The 20,581-nt window shown below is 46.4% G+C and overlaps 1 protein-coding gene across 1 annotated transcript in view; it reads left to right on the plus strand.

The window, feature by feature from the left end:
* LOC134503457 (glutamate receptor ionotropic, kainate 3-like) overlaps positions 1–20,581 on the plus strand; it is a 195,160-nt gene that overhangs the window by 159,368 nt on the left and 15,211 nt on the right. Inside the window, exons 7-9 of the mRNA XM_063312256.1 lie at positions 7,750–7,923; positions 8,422–8,565; positions 19,000–19,107. Of these exons, the coding sequence (XP_063168326.1) occupies positions 7,750–7,923; positions 8,422–8,565; positions 19,000–19,107 (426 nt within the window). The remainder of the gene's footprint in view (positions 1–7,749; positions 7,924–8,421; positions 8,566–18,999; positions 19,108–20,581) is intronic.

Raw genomic sequence — 20,581 nt, forward strand, 5'->3', positions numbered from 1 at the left:
CAAAGTGTAATTTTAATGCCCACAGGAATTCCTCAAACTCCTCTAACTCAGGGGCCTCCGATTGACACAACTGCACGTACCAATTGGCCGCCTGCCCCTTGAGCTTAGTGGCAATGGCATTAATCTTGGCCCTTTCTGAACGGAAGCACTGTTCCCAGTCGTCCATATAACTTCTTGCATAGGTAAGGAAGAACGACAGCTTGGTTGGATCTCCATCAAACTTAATGGTAAAGTCCTTTATCCCCGCTCTGGGCGGCCCCTTCGTCACAGCTGGACGATCGGGCTTCCTCCTAGCCCCCAGGGATCTCCGCTCTCGAGGAGGGGACCTTGAAATTCTAACCCTCGGTGCTCTTACTTCCTCTCGGTGTCGGGTCCTACTCCTTTCCTCTGGGGAAGGTGGGGGCAAAGAAGGAGTCGAGTACCTATGACTGGACTCCTCTCTCCTCCTCTCTCGCGGACCCCAGTCCATGGACATTTTTCGGAACATAAATTCTAAGGACTCCACTTTAGCCTCCAGCAGTTTTATATGATCAGGGGTTTGGGATCCCTCCTGTTTCTCTTGCCTCACCATGGTTGGGGACGGGTACCGCTGCTTCCAAGACGTTCTTGACGTCCCGGGTAGGGGTCCCTTTGTCTCATCCCAGGTGATCAACTTGCCTGGTGACTCGCCGGTCGGTTCAGGGGCTCTCTTGGCTCCAGCCTCCTCATCCCCTAGGCTGAAGCTCGACCCCTCCCGAACTTCTGAAGTCTCTCTAGGGGGAACTTTTTCTGTTCTTACCACCATAGAATCGGGTTCCCCCTCGCTCTACTCCTCGCTTTCCATGGTTTGTGGATTTGGTTTGCTCATCGCTAGCACTTCCCCTCACAAAATAAATCTGGAAAGGGGCTAACGGAAGAAGTTTTTAGATTCTCAGCTTTATGTAATGATTGCCTATGCTAACAGAGTCAGACTCACAAGCAGGTACTTAATGATATCTGATTTATTGTGAGAATAGTATGCAAATACAGAGAAAGCTGAGAATGAATAAAAGTGCGCCAAATACAAACTAAAAGCCCTCGGCTCAAAACGTAATCCCTCCCCTCACCCAGTCGTAGCAAACTCCCCCCCCCCCCCAGGTGCTGTTAACTGTTTTCTACTGATCCTGGGAAAGTAACCTTGAACACATGAGATAATCCAAACATATTCCAAACCAACAGCCAACAGATAACAACTCCCCGAGATGGAATACTCCTCCCTTCCCAGATGAAACACATATCCGCGAAATGACATGCAAAACATTACGATGTACCAGCAACATTGGAACAGTGAACATGACACTTTCATGAGGTGGTGCTCCCTTCCTCAGAATCACCTCATCGCCAACCTGTTTCTCCCCCTCGCTCGGTTTAAACCCCAGGTCAGTGAAGCCACTTCATACAACTGACAGAGTGGGAGCTCATGAAAGTTTATGCCTTTTAATAAAATTTGTGGCCAGAAAAGCGGCTTCCACAAGCCTTCTGATGTCATGGGGAACAATAGCGTGTCCCTTGCAATAAGTTACATTTCTGTTTCTTTGGCTCCAGGGCAGAGCTGAGTCCAGGATTATCTTAATAAATGCAGTTGGTTCATCACCAATCCTAAATGAACAGGAAAGTGGGATTGGAACTCCCCTTCCAGAAATGCTTTCCAAGCCTACCTCTGCAGGGAGCAGACAAGATGCAGTGGCTTCACTCCCGACTAGGGATTCTTTCCTGCAGGGCCTTCCTCCCCCCACACACTGGCACTCTGTTTGAACAGATTCACCTCATAGGTCTGCATTTCCAAAAAAGAGCAGAGGGAATGGGGGTGGGGGTGGCATGGGGAGCATCTGTGTTGCCATTGCTTCATTCCTCCTGAAAAGATTTCCCATCTTCAGTTTTCTTTCCACCCGAGAGAGAGTATGCTAGCTGACTCCTAACTTGGTAATGGCCATGTACTGTTTTCCTAATACCTCCTTTTTCGCTTACCCCTTTCCAGGACACAGTGCATTTTCTAAATTTTTGTTCACTTGTACCTTTTCATAGGTATCTTAATTCAGTTTGCATTTTATGCACACTTTGCCCCAATTTATGCACTTTTGCATACTTCCTTTCATTGGAGAATTGAACCATAACGTGCAGAAAAGATGTGAATATAACCGCCCAGAGGCCTCCAATGGGAGGAGATGGGCGGGGATAAATTAGATATAGATAGATAGATAGATAGATAGATAGATAGATAGATAGATAGATAGATAAATATTGAACTATAATTGACTTTTGGTTGATGTATTGGTTTAAAAAGTGTGTAAGATTGCAGTAAAATGCAAATCAATGTCCCTTTCTCTGCGAAGGCAGTATCATCTGCAGCCTTGCTTGTACCCTGCAGCATTTCACATCCCCAGAGAAGACCAAGGGGACATTGGGTGGGACATCCCTTAGCTTTGCCAGTTGAGAAATATGTGGGCAGACTCTGGGCAAGATGGATTCAGCCAGTCAGAGATGGACTGATTCTTGCTGATTTTACTGACCCCAAAGCAGCACAAGAGCCTCCCTCCCTCCCTTTCTCTCGAGTCCATTCCTGCGCATAGTGATGCCCATATGCCAGATGGTCTGTCATGCTGTCACAATGGAAGCTCTGCCCTTTGGTAGCTGTGGCGTTGTGCTGTCACAGGCAGATGTGAAAGAAGCAGAGTTTGCATCTCCATGTTATGATGCATGTTCCATCAATTACCCCCTGGATGCCTGTACTGGAGCAGGTGACATCTGTGGATCAAATCAAGTGAGCCATTATCTTTGGAATGATCTTGCCAGGTCAGTCTTGTCGCAGACAGTTTAGCTAAGCCAAAGCCTCACATCTTTCCTGCTTCACCTGGAACAGCTGACTGATCCAGACAGAGCAGGAAAGAAAGCCCAGAAAGCTCCCAGCAGTGATCGGGCTCCTGTGCTCAGGCAAGGCCAGAGCCTTGCTGGGATCTTTCTGCAGCTTGCAGAGAGCCAGCTTGTCCAGACAGAGCAGGGGAGAAGGAATGCGAGGTTATATCTGAGCTCTAATTGTACTGAAAATGCTGGGGATGCAGCACCTAATGAAGCACTTAACTTCTATGGATTCTGTTTTAATAAAACCTGATGTGCCTGATTATGATTTAAGAATGAAAGTTTCTCCCAGATCTTTGTGTGCATGTATGGTTATTTGTTTCAATAGGATTTGGGGCACCGAATTGTATTTCAGCCTCCCAGGTCTAAGCAGAAGTGGATTTTGGATGGTAGCTGATGTATCTTACTTAGGACAGCCCTTAAAATTGTTTTTATTTTATTTTATCACAATCATGCAACTCTCCATGGTGGAGAAAAACATTAAAAATCTGTGATACAATTAATAAATGAGAATATAGTACAGGAGTTAAAACCAAAAATCAACAACCTTACTGAAGCAATATTATCTAACCGTGCCCCATATCAGCAATACTAAAAAGAGAGGAAGTTAAATTAGGGGGGGGAAATCTCCCCAAGCACTCACACTTTAACCACCCACAGTTAAGAGGAATATCAAGATACCTCTCCTGTCTTGCCTTACTGCTCTCTGAATAAAAGGCCAAATTTTCTAACCTTTTATTGTAAAAACATGTCTTCAAGCTCAAAGGAAGGTCCTTATATGGAGTACCTTTTCCAATAGTCTTACATTCCAAAGCCACCATATTTCTTGAGGGTTTCAATTTAATATAATTTAAATTGTATTTTAGAGCAGATTCCTGACTTTGCAATGCCAAGGTGATGAGAAAAGGCAGTCCTGTTTGAAAATGTAGTGGTTCATGGCACCACAAAATTTGAGAACCTCTGTCTTATTGGTGGTGATATAACCCATGTTTCTTAATTTATGTTGAAATAATGCAGCTTTTTAAAGGATGCCCCATTTGTCCCATTTACTAGCCATCTTGATATTTTGCATTTCAAATGACTAGCATGGCAAATTAATGCGGGAACGACTGTTGCCTGATTTGGATGACCACTCTGCCATCTTGCACCTGGAATCCCGCCCGGCGGTGTTATTCCGGGTTCCAGAAGAAAGCCAATGCAGGCCTTGGGGAATTCCCAGGAGGCTGCATTAGTGGTCCTGGGTTTATTCAGAGCTGCTAGAATTGAAGTCACAACTGAAGAGAGCAGCAGGTTTTGGTAGGCAGAGAAAGAAAGGATGGGCAGGATAAATGAGGCCATAAAATAGGACATGAACTTTTGGAACATGCATTTCAATCAACCAATGTATTTAATGGTGTTAAGGTTTTAAATCGTATCACATAAAGTGAGAAAAGTGGTGGGAATATTATTGCATGTAAATAAAGAATGTAATAAAAAGATTTTAAAAATTATAAAACAGGAAGATGCAAATAATGAGGGGGACAGTGAATCTTAAACCCCCCAAATCCCCTCGTGGCCGTCACATGCTGGGGGGGCTTGCCCTCTCAGAAAATGGTAGCTTGTAATTATTAATTACTTTAATTACTGATCGTAATCGGGGGGTTGATTTTATTTTTGTTTGTTTGTTTATTCATTTGTCATATTTATACAGCCGCCCAACTCATGACTCTGGGTGGCTTACAATAAAAACTAAAAAATAGCAATTTAAAAAAAACACCACAATTAAAAACAATAATGTATGATTAAAAAGGCAAGGAGGGAATATCAGATCTTACAGACAATGGAGCCACCTCAGTAACTCACCATTCCCTTGAGACCCTGAAGCCCAATGATACAACCAACTCTTGAGGGACTTAAGGAAAATTCTTTCTTTCAAAGCAGGACCCCAGGCTTTCTTGGAAAGAACAAGCTGCTGGGAGGAGATCCTTTCCTTTGCAACAGGCTCTTTTCCAAACTGAAACATGGTCTTCAATTATTGCTAATACTTCAAGAGTCATTCCTCAAAGGAGCAGAGGGGCCTGAAGGGTCCCATGGGAGGTGTTCATGGGTTGGAGGCCCCTGCCTGGAGGGAATTGGCCATTGGTGTAGAGACTGTCATAGGCTGTGCTGTCAGGTGTGATGAGAGTGCAGTGGGATCTGGTTCCATGCAAAAGTCATAGGAATAGCACCTATATAATATGGAACATGGAGCACATGTAGGTACTACAACAATAGCTTGTGGGTTTATGCAGCACAGTTGTTTACAAGTAACCCAATAACCAGCTCCTGTTGTTTCACAGCTTGTTTTGGATGCCTGTTCTGCAAAAGACTTAGTGAGCAGATGCAAACTTCAACAACTTGAGCCAGACAAGGACTTGAGACACTGATAGTTAGTGAGCAATACAGTGACCCGATGGACCAAACTGCTATATTTGATCAGTAATTTGGAACATCAGCTTTTTTCTTAGGTGCGTCTGTCTTACAATTGGCAGGAAGGAGGTAACTGCATTCTCCTCCCCTGGTTCTTTGTGGAGTGATTCAGTCTGGTCATCCAAGCATCTGTGAGTTTCTGGGCTTTCTCTGTCCATATTCCTCTATCACCAGATGCCCACGCTCTTGCTCTATTCATACAACTTATTTAACCAGGCCAGTTCTAAACATAGTAGCTACATTTGCACAACATGCTAAGTTTGATTAATTTTAATTTGACTAGTTATTTTGTGGTTTAATGTGGTGTTCAGGTTGAGCCAGCTCATGCTAGAATGTACTGTGCAGATCCAGAAAAATGAGTTAATTCAGTAACAGGTTCATCAGACTGGGTTGTGTAAACAGAGCCACTATAGTTCCCAAGCCAAAGAAAACCACTTGGAAGAGCATCTTCTTTCCTCCCCTTGGGTCCAGCTCTTTCCCCTCTTCATCAGGCAGAGCAACTGTCATTTGTTCCTTGCTCACCTGTCCTCCCCCTTTTTAGGGCATTTCTTTACAGCAAATAGTAATGCTCTAGAGCCATCCTTGAATTGGCAGGAAATGGTAATGGCTTGCAACTTGATCCATCTCTGTTCCCCATCACTGCCACTCACCTCTCCCAATCCCCGTCGATTTGATGCTGCTCTTCAGTGGTCTCAGAATAAGGGACGCTCCTTTAATACTAGCATAGTTCAAGGCGGCGTCATGTGGTTTCACTCATGAGCTGGGAATATGATGAAGGCAACTTCATGGGGACATGGCAGAAAAAGAAGTTGCCAGGGCATGTTTGTGTCATGGGTAGGTGCAAATGAGTAAAGGCCCTTAGAGTAGGCTTGTGAAGTCTGAATTTCAGGTTGGGAGTGAATATTCTGCTGCAGGACTGCAGCACCAGGAGATAACTTGAACAAGCACACTGAGGCAGGTCTTGCACATATCCCTTGTGCTGAGCGCCAAATGTGCAGGACTGGGACACCTGCCAGAATTGCTCTGACAGAATGCTTCCCTCTTCTTTCTTCCTTGATCAATTGCATCAAGGACACACTTGTTCCTTTGCCATTGGCGGAGATGGTTGTAGAAGTCAAGGAGGGTATTTTAGGTCCTCCTTGACTGGGATTGGAAAATTCACCCACCATATTCCAGTTTTTTAGCAGTCACAGCTCATGGTTACTACAGTACTATTCTTTTTATGGAAGATGAGTTTTTGAAAAATTTTCTTATTGGTTAAATACATGCTGGCCTGTTTAGCTGAAGATAAAATGTACATTTGAAAATGTACAGGAAGAACTCAAGATACTCGGTTTAGGACTAAGCATATTTGTAAAACTGAGATGGTCAGGAGAAAAAGTACCAAGATTTTTTTACTCTTTGTGGAGGGTTGTGCATGGAGAAATGTGTGTGTGAGAGAGAGGGAGAGAGGGAGAGGGAGTGTGCGCAAGTGAGCACAAAGTGGTGCCACAGCTTTCCGTCCTAATCCAGATCAGTGGAGAAATTGGTGGTGGGGTTGCCTATTCCTTTGGGGAAGATTGGGAGCCACGGGGGCTCCGGAAATCAGAGCCATGAGTGAGGGGAGTTGGTTCTCAAGGCTCTGTGGCAGCACCAGAATCTGTGTGCATAGAAGCCACGTGGGAATATTCTTTGAAACAGGTTGGGGAGCAACCCGACCTCCAGTGCTCTTACAAGGTATGGGCTTGATAGGGGAACAGAAGTGTAAGGAACCCAGGTCAGTTTTAGCCAGTTACTCCAGGCTTAAGGCTAGAAATGGTCAGAAGAGAATCTGCAGTTCATTTAGCTCTTCTGCTATCCAGTTATCACTGGTCAGTCTGCCCGTGCCCCTTGGATTTGGCAGGCCGAGGAGGAAGCAGATCTGCACACAGGGACAGAGGCACATAGAGAGGTACTCACACATAAAGTGCCCAACAGAGTGAGGATGATTTCAGAGGGTGTAGAAGTTCACTTCTGTGTCTCAGGGCACACAAGAGGAGACCTACTTTTTTATATGCTTTGGCATTTCATACAGTTTTTGATTCTTGGAAGCATTAATAGCAGCAAGGCTTCGTAAATTTTCCCATTCATTGATTTTTCTTTCAGATATTTTATCTTTCCTCTTTATGCTCAATTAATCATCATAATTAACTGACTCTTGGCTGAGAAATGCTTCCCAACTGGAACCAATGCTGAATCCCCCCTCCCCTAAATTTTAAGGTTGTTTGCTCAGGCAAAGCATCTGTGAATTCCCAAAGAAGCTGAATTTCAGAAAGATGGGTGACATTTCTCTGCAATCTTTCATTCGTCCCTTACTTTGCAACAGTTTCTCCCCCTTTTCCCGTTAAATTATGCCAAAAGGAGAGCAGGCAGAGCACTGAGCTGAGGGTTTTCTCTCTTTTCCAACAGGATTTGTATGCACTAGATCTTGAGCAATATCGCTACTCTGGAGTAAACCTGACTGGCTTCCGCATCTTGAATGTGGAGAATCCCCACGTATCTGCCATAATTGATAAATGGTCTATGGAGAGGTTGCAGACGGCCCCCAGACCTGAACCTGGATTGATTGCAGGGGTGATGATGGTATGACAGTCACTTTGAACTCCTTGGTCTTTTTCTGCTGGTGCAAAATCAGGAAAGGTTTGCAGCTCACTTGGGCCTGTACCAGGCTGCTCCCAAATAGTTTAGCACCCTCTGCTTTTGCTGGAACAGGAGACTGTTTGACAGCTTGCATCTTCATGCTGAACTACACATTGCATCTGAATGGGTAAAATAAATTGATGCCCCCTTTTTCCAGTGGGCAATAAACCCAGGAGGAAGAACTCCGAAGCAAAGAAGCTGCAGCTAAAGGGAGCCTTTCCCCTAATATTATCCTGGATTCATGGTTTCCTGGCAGCCTGGGTGCAAAGGCAAGTCATCCAATGATGGGCAAACTTGCCAGGTTTTTAGGGCAGAAGCAGCAGCTCATTACAGAGGGCTCAGCAGCCCTACTGAAGCAAGGGAATAGTGGGGGAGGGGAGTTGTTTGGGTCTTGGAGTGGCTCCATGCGATCAAAGCAATTACTGCCCCCCTTCATTTTAGACAGACGCTGCCCTGCTGTATGATGCCGTCCACATAGTCTCTGTGTGTTACCAGCGGGCCCCGCAGATGACAGTCAACTCCCTCCAGTGCCATCGACACAAAGCCTGGCGATTTGGTGGACGCTTCATGAATTTTATCAAAGAGGTAAGAAGAGCCTGAGATTCTGATAGATATTGCTCAGGAGGCAGGTGACAAAGAGAGGGACCAGGGCTAGGCTGTCAGAGACCCAGGCATTGACTCATAGCTTGTGATGCTTTGTACCTTCAGGGCATTTTTTTAGATGGAAAGAACGCTCTGGTGGAGGTGCTCTCTGGCCTGGTTTTGCTAGCCAACCAGATATTTTTCCTGATATTTCTCAAGCAAGCAAGACTGAATCATTTTGACTGTACAGGAAGCCCACTAGTTCACTTGTCACCCTGTCTCCAGATGCATAACTTCAAAGGGCCCCTGCTGGCTCAAGTAGAAGTAATTGCCATGAGAGCAGCAGATATGCTCAAGTACTGTTTAGGTTGTCGAGGAGGTCATGCAATGACCTCACAATTGTGTGCATGAAAAATTGAAGTGCTTCCTGCAGGCCTGCACATAAAGGCAGAAGACAGGGAAAGTCTGTTCAAACATTTGTCCTTGGATTAAGACACAGCTTCATTTGAATGGGCGGCTTGGGCGGATTCCTTTCCTGTGAATTCTCTTTTTCTGGAATTGCCCTGCTTGACACATGTCCATTTCGTAGAGACTCCAGATGACTTTACTGCCAAATCACTGTAGCCCAGGGCTCTCTTGAGGCTTTCTTGTGGTTTCTCAGGCTTGAACGGTGATGAAATGCATGGAAGATCAGGCTTTAAGTGGCTGCTGGTTGCAATGGCAATCAGAATGATGTGATACAGGTATGTAAGATTATGCACGATGTGGAGAGAGAGAATATGCTTGCATCATTGGTCAGCCAGTGGAGTTAAATGGTTCTTATCAGAAAGAAGGAAGGAAGGAAAGACTTTGGCCCACAAGCTGTGGAGCTGCTACCTCAGGGCACAGAGAAGTCCAGCCACTTGGAAAGCTTTAAAAATAATTCAGCCATATCCTGGAGCAAGATTGCTGTGCAGTTACTTGTAATGAAGGTTGTATCTGTTATCTTCAGGGTCAGAGGAAGGAGACCACTCACAACCACTTGGCAAGGAGCAGGAGGTGTATGTGGGTCACACCTACTGACTTCCTTGGCATCTGGTTATGGGAAAGAGGGAAGCCTTTAGAATGATCTGGCTGCAGTCAGTTCTGATGACTAGTCAGTGAATGACCTCCTAAGTCTCTTTTCTGAATGGTCTTTTGAAGAAAGCTAATCTGACCTGGGCTAATCTAATCGTCATCTGCCAGTGCGTGGGCACATGCATGGGGCAGGGGGGAGGGGGAGTTTTGAAAGGAACCAAATAATGGGAGGCAAGGGATAATTAGAGTCTTCTCTGTGGCCTCCACCATGGAATAGAAAGCAACATTAGCAACATTCAGAGAGAGGCTGATCAAGGTGCAGCTTACAATCTACTTAGCAATGAGAAAGAACAGAAATTGGACTAAAAGTCAGAAAGGAAATGAGGCCTGAATGCTTTTTTCACTTTGTTCCCTGGAAACTCAGTTCTATTTGGATACAACAGCTACTTTGGCTGCTCTTAAACTATGCTGTGTTCCTCCGAGACAGCCTCTTCCCACCAGGTTCAGTTTTATCCCAAGGTCTCCTGCTTCCTCATGTTTCAGCTAGTTGCAAATTTTCAAAATCTGCTGCTGGAAGCAGAGACCATAAAGCAGCAACAGCAGCTGCCATTTTGGGAGAGGCCCTGAGCAGAACGGATTTTTTAACCTGACCATGGCTTAGAGAAGCTTTTGACAAGAAGGAGCCATTGAGCTGAACTAAATGGGGCAGGCTAAGCCCTGTAAATCAAGCTGAAGTCCAGGCAAGGTCTGCAAGTTAATCTACACTCATGCTTCAGACGCCATCGAGGTCTAGGCACAGCTCTGGCCATCGTATTTTAATTGATCTGGCAGATAAAATGAAAGGGCAAGGCAAGTCAGCGGGCAACTAGAACCTAGTCCTAACTCTCCTTAAAAACCTGGGGAACTGGACATGCTTAGTCTGAGGAGAAGAGAGGAGAATATAATAATAAGAAGTATGTACTGTAGCTTCAGCAAAGGATCGTTACCTTGTCGTGGTGCTGGAGCTTGAGCACCTCAATGATGCCATGAGCTAAACCATGAAGGGCCACCCAAGACGGGAAGGTCATGACAGAGAGGTCAGACTAAATGCGATCCCTGGGGAAGGTAATGGCAACCCACCCCAGTATTCTTGCCGTGAAAACTAAATGGATCAGTACAACCAGAGATATGTCGGTATACCATTGGAAGATGAGACCCCCAGGTCAGAAGATGGTCAAAATGCTACTGGGGAGGAACAGAGGATGGGTTCAACTAGCCCCAGATGTGATGACACGGCTAGCTCGAAGCTGAAAGGAGGGCTAGCGGCCGACAGTGCTGGTGGTGAACAGTGAATCCGATGTTCTAAGGATCAACACACCATTGGAACCCAGAATGTAAGATCTGTGAGCCAGGGCAAATTGGATGTGGTTATTGGTGAGATGTCAAGATTAAAGATAGACATTTTGGGCATCAGTGAACTGAAATGGACTGGAATGGGCCACTTCACATCACATGACCACCAGATCTACTACTGTGGACAAGAGGACCACAGAAGAAATGGAGTAGCCTTCATAATTAATAGTAAAGTGGCTAAAGCAGTGCTTGGATACAATCCAAAAAATGATAGAATGATCTCAATTCAAATTCAGGGCAAGCCATCTAACATCACAGTGATCCAAATATACGCCCCAACCACAGATGCTGAAGAAGCTGAAGTAGAGCATCTATGAGGATCTGCAGCACCTACTGGACAACACACCTAAAAGAGATGTTATTTTCATCACAGGAGACTGGAATGCTAAGGTGGGCAGTCAAATGACACCTGGAATTACAGGTAAGCATGGCCTGGGAGAACAAAACGAAGCAGAACATAGGCTGATAGGATTTTGCCAAGACAACTCACTCTGCATAACAAACACTCTCTTCCAACAACCTAAGAGATGGCTTTATACGTGGACTTCACCAGATGGACAACACCGAAATCAGATTGACTACATCCTTTGCAGCCAAAGGTGGCGGACAACTATACAGTCGGTAAAAACAAGACCTGGAGCTGACTGTAGTTCAGATCACGAACTTCTTATTGCACAATTTAGGATCAGACTAAAGAGATTAGGGAAGACCCACAGATCAGCTAGATATGAGCTCACTAATATTCCTAAGGAATATGCAGTGGAGGTGAAGAATAGATTTAAGGGACTGGACTTAGTAGATAGGGTCCCGGAAGAACTATGGACAGAGGATTGCAACATTGTTCAGGAGGCAGCAACATAATACATCCCAAAGAAAGAGAAAACCAAGAAGGCAAAATGGCTGTCTGCTGAGACACTAGAAGTAGCCCAAGAAAGAAGGAAAGCAAAAGGCAACAGTGATAGGGGGAGATCTGCCCAATTCAATGCAAAATTCCAGAGGTTAGCCAGAAGAGAAAAGGAATTATTTTTAAACAAGCAATGCGTGGAAGTGGAAGAAGACAATAGAATAGGAAGGACAAGAGACCTCTTCCAGAAAATTAGAAACATCGGAGGTAAATTCCAGGCAAAAATGGGTATATCAAAAACAAAGATGGCAAGGACCTAACAGAAGAAGAAGAGATCAAGAAGAGGTGGCAAGAATATACAGAAGACCTGTATAGGAAGGATAACAATATCGGGGATAGCTTTGACGGTGTGGTCAGTGAGCTAGAGCCAGACATCCTGAAGAGTGAGGTTGAAGGGGCCTTAAGAAGCATTGCTAATAACAAGGCAGTAGGAAATGACGGCATCCCAGCTGAACTGTTCGAAATCTTGCCAGATGATGCTGTCAAGGTAATGCATGCTATATGCCGGCAAATTTGGAAAACACAAGAATGGCCATCAGATTGGAAAAAATCAACTTATATCCCCATACCAAAAAAGGGAAACACTAAAGAATGTTCAAACTATCGAACAGTGGCACTCATTTCACATGCCAGTAAGGTAATGCTCAAGATCCTGCAAGGTAGACTTCAGCAATTCATGGAGTGAGAATTGCCAGATGTACAAGCTGGGTTTAGAAAAGGCAGAGGAACTAGGAACCAAATTGCCAATATCCACTGGATAATGGAAAAAGCCAGGGAGTTTCAGAAAAACATCTATTTCTGTTTTATTGACTATTCTAAAGCCTTTGACTGTGTGGACCATAACAAATTGTGGCAAGTTCTTAGTGGTATGGGGATACCAAGTCATCTTGTCTGCCTCCTGAAGAATCTGTATAACGACCAAGTAGCAACAGTAAGAACAGACCACGGAACAACAGACTGGTTTAAGATGGGGAAAGGAGTACGGCAGGGCTGTATACTCTCACCCTACCTATTCAACTTGTACGCAGAACACATCATGTGACATGCTGGGCTTGAGGAATCCAAGGTTGGGGTTAAAATCGCTGGAAGAAATATTAACAATCTCAGATATGCAGATGATACCACTTTGATGGCTGAAAGCGAAGAGGAACTGAGGAGCCTTATGATGAAGGTGAAAGAAGAAAGTGCAAAAGCTGGCTTGCAGCTAAACCTCAAAAAAACCAAGATTATGGCAACCAGCTTGATTGATAACTGGCAACTAGAGGGAGAAAATGTAGAAGCAGTGAAATACTTTGTATTTCTAGGTGTGAAGATTACTGCAGATGCTGACTGCAGTCAGGAAATCAGAAGACGCTTAATCCTTGGGAGAAGAGCAATGACCAATCTCAATAAAATAGTTAAGAGCAGAGACATCACAAGGGGACGCGGTGGCGCTGCGGGTTAAACCGCTGAGCTGTCGATCGGAAGGTCGGCGGTTCGAAACCGCGCGGCGGGGTGAGCTCCCGTTGTTAATCCCAGCTCCTGCACACCAAGCAGTTTGAAAACATGCAAATGTGAGTAGATTAATTGGTACCGCTTCGGCGGGAAGGTAACGGCGTTCCGTGAGTCATGCTGGCCACATGACCCGGAAGTGTCCTATGGACAACGCCGGCTCCAAGGCTTAGAAATGGAGATGAGCACCGCCCCCTAGAGTCGGACTCGACTGGACTTTACGTCAAGGGAAACCTTTACCTTTTTAGAGACATCACACTGACAACAAAGGTCCGCATAGTTAAAGCAATGGTGTTCCCCGTAGTAACATATGGCTGTGAGAGCTGGACCATAAGGAAGGCTGAGAGAAGGAAGATAGATGCTTTGGAACTGTGGTGTTGGAGGAAAATTCTGAGAGTGCCTTGGACTGCAAGAATATCAAACCAGTCCATCCTCCAGGAAATAAAGCCAGACTGCTCACTTGAGAGAATGATATTAAAGGCAAAACTGAAATACTTTGGCCACATGAGAAGAAAGGACACCCTGGAGAAGATGCCGATGCTAGGGAGAGTGGAGGGCAAAAGGAAGAGGGGCCGACCAAGGGCAAGGTGGATGGATGATATTCTAGAGGTGATGGACTCGTCCCTGTGGGAGCTGGAGGTGTTGACAACCGACAGGAAGCTCTGGCGTGGGCTGGTCCATGAAGTCATGAAGAGTCGGAAGCGACTGAACGAATAAACAACAAAATGTACTGTAGGGGGAAAGGCCATGGTAGCCAAAAGTCAGGAGGAGCCTGGTAGTACCCTTTCATATGACAGATTTTATTAAAAGGCATACACTTTTATTTGTTGTAGCTGCAGCTCATGGAAGCTTATCCCTTTGATAAAATCTGTTAATTGTCCAGGCTTCTCCTGATTTAAAGTAATATACCCGAGGAGTGCCGCATTAGGAAGGACTCAAGTATTTTCTCTCATGCCAGAGTTCAGGGCACCAAATAATGCTCTTGGAAATTATAGGAAGACCGAGTTCGGTCACGTGGTGGAATCAATGGGATCCTGGGGAGCAGGATGGAGGGCAGACCCTTTCCCCGCTGAGGGTGTAGAGGGGTCCAGTGCTCCCCCTTGATCACACAAGGCTGACTACCTGGTTTAAACAGTCTCCTTGTGTGGCCATTCCAGGTTCTGGAATGGTGGTCATTCCCAGCCCTTCGCCACAGCTTCAAACTGTGTAAAAGCCATCGCGCTGTGCCACAGAGCAGGGTGAGCGACCCGAACTGCATAGGCCCGCTGTGTTGTGCGGCCCCTCTTTTGGTCACTGGCCAGCTTCCTCTGCAGCTCTTCTTTGCCAGCTTCCATCCCTCAGTAGCGCCTGTTCCGGAGGGCCCACTCCCTCGAGCCCTCCCGCCACCAGGCCAGCCTTCCAGCCTGATAGAGCAGAACTCCAGAGGTCGTCCAGGAGGGAAGGGGGGACGTTTGCACAGCTGGGAAAAGGCAATGCAGCAGCCTGCTTTTCCTCATTGCAGGAAATAAAGGATCAATAATCCTGGAAATAATGAGGGGTATCAAACTGGGCTTTTGTGGTTATTTGCCACTTTCCCTGCATTGGTCTTCCTCAATCACTTGCCCTCTGTCTGGTAACAAACTGTGATGGCTGCCCAGGAGCCAGCCACCCCCAGTTCTCCCTTCGGCAGGACCGAGGTAGCTGCACAGGCCCGTAGCCTTGTCTCCTCCACCCTTTCTGCCTTTATTTATGCCTGACCAAATTAGAGTCTGTTTGGTGCTGTTCAGTTAGTTTAAAATGCAGGGATTGGACATAAAGTTACTTTTTCATAAGTTGTAACTGCAAAAGTTCACTAAATGAGGCAGTTGCTAAATGAGGACTACCTGTGATAGGTTTCTATCAAGCTCCAGCTGGAATCCTTACTGCTGCCCAGTGCAACCCATGCCCTTTTCCCAGAGAAGGCTGAACCAATACAAGAGTAGCGTACTTCTGCCCTTCCTTTATTATCTGTTAGGATCTGTTCCTTTCTTTTCTCCTTTTATTTTGAACACAATTATTCTTAACCAATTTCACCAATTCTTCACCAATTTCATCAACTGCTCATCTTCAGCTTTCCTAGTTAGTTCTGCCTTTCTTGGTGACCTTGTCCTTCTTTTCTCCTCATTCATTCATTCGTTCATTTAATTGATTTATAGAACCACCCATCTCATACGTGACTCTAGGCAGCTTACTGTAGAAATAGATAAAATAGATAAAATAAATACAGTATAAAAAAATAAAAACACAACAGCTGAGCATCATGAAACAGTCATTAACACAGAGAAGAGATGGGCCCCGCCATGCACCCAGGGCCCCAGGCTTGGGCACAAAACCATTTCAGAGTCTTGCGGAAGGCCAGCAGGGTCATGGCCAGTCTATATGTACCTCTTGATTTTCAGGTGTTAACTAAACTTTTTGGGCAATCACAGTGGCATCTCCCACTATGGAATGCTACTTATTGTTACCCTGAGCTTGCTACTACATACTTCTAAAAAGCTATGAAGTATGATAAACATTTAACTATAGTTGGCTGTAGCTTTCCTCCAGATGAAAGAGTCTGGAATTGTCCAGCCACTTTCCTTAATGTTCTGCTACTTCCACTTCACTTCCTAAGTCTTCCCTCTTGGTTTGCATCCAGAGAGTCAGCTGATCCGCTAATTACTTCCTCTGCCCTGAGCAAGGTGGTAGCATGGTGGTGGGTAAGACTGGTTGCCTAATGAGGCAGTGACTTGCTATAATTGGACAAATTCCAGCCAGTGCTAAAGAGGCACCAGCTAGGGATGCTTTAATTCCGATGGAAACCCTATGGATCCCTACCAGTGGAGGCAGCACTTAAATGGTCGGGACAGTCTTTCTGCTGCTGGAAGTCTGTTTCTCAAACCCTCCAAAACTTCTGATGCCATCCTTAGGGGGCAGATGTGAGGTCAATGCTCATGCTCTTTAGGGTTAAGGATGGGAAAATGGTGGTCTCCCTTTACTCCACTTGGTCAGGTGCCATTGGACAAACGGCAACAAGTTCAGAGGAGGGCTACCAAGATGGTGAGTTGTCTGGAAAACAAATCCCATAAGGAGGAAACTGGGCATCTCTACTCTGCAGAAAAGAAGACTGGAGGGAGATACAATAGCTGAAGGAATGAGGAGTGGACTGGTTCTTTCTCTCCCCCGATGGCAGGACCAGAACCGGTGTTTGCAATGTTCCTTCCCAGAGGGCAGGAAAGGAGCTTTAGGTTAGAATTATATTAGCAGGAATTTCCTGATGGTGTGAGCTGACAACCAGTGGAAGTGATATGTCCTCTGTCCTGAAGGTCTTCCAAAAGAGGAGGTTCAAAAGGCTTTAGCAGGTCCTGCACCGAGCAGCAAGTTAGACTCGATGACCTCTGAGGTCCCTTCCAACAATCTGATTCTATGACTTTCTCTCCCAGAAGCACCAGCTCCCATGAAAGAAGAAGGCTGAAAAAGGTTTAGGAGTTCATACAGGAAAGGGAGGCAAATATCTTGCAGACTCATCCTTCATTTTGACACACATACACACACACCCTTGCCCAAATGTAGTTCTTTGGCTGCTGAATTTTGGCGGCATGTACTGGGGTGCCGAGAGGCCACAGATGAGGTACCAGAGAGTGCATGTACCCCACAGACCTGGGGTGGCTGAGCCCTGGCCTAAATTATGATTTACATAGGGTTCCATGACCGTCCGATGTATACTATCTTAGCCACTCAAGTTTGGAAAATTTCTGATTAGCCTGGTAGTGAGAGAAGAAACCTAAAGAACACTATTCTAGTGCGCAATTATAAACAAAAGAGTACTGAGAAGAGTAAATGGTTTATTTTAGGCACATTATCTAAAAAAATGAGAATAAGGATGGGTATATCCTTTCCACTGAATAAAGTCACGGGGCAATATTGCAGTCAAGTGAAGGCAGGAGAGGTGGTCCCCTTGGGATCCAGGGTGCAGAGAAACTGCCGGGCTGCCCGGCTCCCACCTTGCTTTCTACTAACCTGACGGCTACTAAACATGATCCAGATGACCATGAGATGGCAGCAAAATGCTAGTTTCCTGTTTGTCTTTGCCACCCTGGCTACACACAAGGTGGCCCCATGTTTTCAGCCCAAATATGGTAGCCCAACCCAGACCAGAAGAATGGCACAGATGGTTGGAGGAGGGGAATGAGTGAGTTGGCGAGGGAAGACCTGCTGCCTTTGCTGTGTCTCCCCCTCCTCTCCTGTGCACCCAGCAAGTCAACAGCAGGCAGAGCCCTTGAGGCCCCAAAAGCTTCTCTGCCAACTGCTGCTGGCCTGGCCTTGGAGATGAGGGGAGAGGGAACCATCATGTCAGAACCTGGCTGTAAAAATAGAAAGCCACCACTAGAAGGCAGAAAGGAGAAGCAGAACACTGCTTGCCACCATCTGGTGGTGGCCCAGAGTTTCAGCCCAGATCTGGGAGGCCAAAGAAAGGAAAACTAAGCCGGTTCTTCTGAATTGGAAGGCTGGAACATCCCCTTGAGTGAACAGGAGGGGCGAGGGACACTGTGGGTGACCAAGGAGGTGAGGGGTAACCCGTGTGGGGCTCAGGCCCACATCTGCTATGGTGACAGTGACCAAGTGTCTCACAACCTGAGCTGTGCGCCCCTTTCGGGCCACAAATGAGAGGTTGGCTTTGGGCCACTGGAGATGAACCTGTCCCTGCAGCAGAGATTTCTCATGAGGTTTCACAAAGTTCACGTCAGGCCTTTTCACACACAAGCGCCGGGAACATGCTGACGCATGTGACCAGCTTGGTTTTTCATGGCTGGAGTAGCAGGTACCAAACAAAGGTTCAGAACAGCTTTTATGCTGAGCGAGCTAGGACCGGTTGCACTAAACTTCCAGTGTCACAGCCAGTACAAAGCCTGATCTGGAGCACTCTGCTGCCCTCCACCCCACCCCACCCTCGCCCCCTGCCTGAAGAAAGCCAGCTGCTACAGTGGAATTGCAGGTGCAGGGCAGCACAGAAGGGGACACAGCTGCAGGGTGAAGAAGGGAGTCTGCTGAGTGGGCAGCCAGGATGATCTGGAAGATACCATTATGGAGGGAGGGGCAGGGGAGAAGGGGAGAAGAGCATACTCAGGCCATGACATTCCCTGTCCTTAACTGATCATCTGTCTGTCTCCAGAACGAATGTTGGAGCATCTAGAGAGTGAGGCCTGGGGTGGCTAAGAAGGGGCTCCCTGCTTTCCCTCTGGGCTGCCTGGCCTAAGGCGCCAACAGGTTTTTCCCCTTCAGGGCTCAGAGCTCAGCAACAGGTCATCCCCCTCCACCGTGAAGGGTGTGAGCATAGATCATTTCTTTTTCTTTTCTTTTTTTCCCTAAGGGGCAGTGGGATTTATGGATTTCTCCAGCTTTGCAGAATGGGCAGCAGCAACGGATTATATTCAGCAAAGCCTGCCCTTTTGCAACAGAGTAATGGGGATTCATTAAAAGATGCAGCCCACTTCTTAAAGCAAACTGTGATTTATGCCCCTGGTATACAGTTCCTTTATCCCACTTGTTCGTCACCACTTCTGGCCCACCATCCCTTCCCCTCTTTGTCCTTTCAGGCCCAATGGGAGGGCTTAACAGGACGGATTGCCTTCAACAGAACCAGCGGCTTGAGAACTGACTTTGACTTAGACATCATCAGCCTCAAGGAAGATGGGCTAGAAAAGGTCAGTGGGCTTCTCTACCTTTTCTGCCCTTTGCACATCTCAGAACAGGTCTCATGGGCTGCCAGCGCCTCCTGCTCGGGGAGCCTCAAAGACAGGAGGCAGTTCTGGATCCCACAGAGGAACAAAGGCCCCCTCCCACAGCCTTGGGCTCTCTTTTGCAGGGGTTCCTTGCCCTAGCAGGGGTTGGGCTCAGCTTGGCTCAGGCTCTTCCCCTTTCCTTAAACCTTTGGGACAAGTCCCATTTTTTCAGCTTCTCTAGCTCCCTAGTGCTGACTGGCCTTTGATGCCTCCTGAAAGCAGCTTGGGCCTTGCAACCGGAGGCAGCTGCGCAGAGTGGATGGCTTCGCTAGATTGGATGGAAATCCATCTAGACCAATCCGTGCATGCTTCCTAGTGGATGTAAAGGAGAAAGCCTTTCTCCCCTGGTTGTTTCACTCCCCCCATCTGGTAATCCAGCCTAGGTTATTCTGGGGTGTGGAGGTTTTGGTTTGGCCACACCAGCCTGCAGTTGTTGACTACCCTTGTGCCCATCAGGGATCTTGTAGGCAACTGTGTGAAGGGGCCTCTATGAATTGCAGTGCGGAGGAAAAAATCCTCCCTTGTGATGTTTTTTCCACACGTGCTGACTTTTTGCAAGAGCTCCTGGAGATCATGGGGTCACCTTTCTGCACTGTCCTTCACTGCAGTCAGTTTCTGGAGGCAGTAAGGTAAGGCTGACATGCCTTGTAAAAGACTTCTGGCGTTGAGAAGCAAAAGGTGTTCATTAATTTCCCTTGTTTCCAGATGGTTCTTGCCCCATGCAGGCACTCCCTCGCTTGCTCGCTGTCCCTCCTGAGCATGTATTTAAAGCTCTTTCCCAGCTCAAGAGAGGCTCAGTAGCAGCGGCTGTGTCAAATCTCGGCAGAGTTGGGACATCCCCTTGCCAGTGTGTGATGTGAATTAAGGGCGGCCCAAAGTGGAAGCAAATCCCTGTTGATGCTTGTGCACTTCCTTGCCTTCTGCAAATCTGCAGATTGGTAATGCCATATCTGTGGTCTTGAGCTACCACAGTTAGAGGCATCGTGTTAGGGGATTTGCAAAACAACCATGGACCCAATCACCCTTCAGGCTCCTGCAGAGACTGGCTGGCCTTGGGGAAGTCATCTTCACAGAGGGGAGTGGGGCTCTGGGTATTTGGTTCCCATCAGACCCACAATCTTCAAACACGCTGATTATTGCCAGGTAGGAGGGGAGGGGGAGGGGGAGGGAAGGAGGAGTTCTCAGATAAACAACCAGGTTTTTCACTAAACTCTTACAGTGTGTTGCTGTTCATCTCTTTTTTATGGGTCATGACTGCCCAGAGCCACTAGTCTGAGATGAGTGGCTATACAAATTAAATAAAATAAATAAATAATAAATACTGTATAAACAGGTGGGTAGTACAGTTTTATAAAATATGGTTTCAAAGAAGAAAAAATAAGAACACTTTGAACAT

This window comes from Candoia aspera, chromosome 10, assembly GCF_035149785.1.
Source record: "Candoia aspera isolate rCanAsp1 chromosome 10, rCanAsp1.hap2, whole genome shotgun sequence".
NCBI classification, from domain to species: domain Eukaryota; kingdom Metazoa; phylum Chordata; class Lepidosauria; order Squamata; family Boidae; genus Candoia; species Candoia aspera.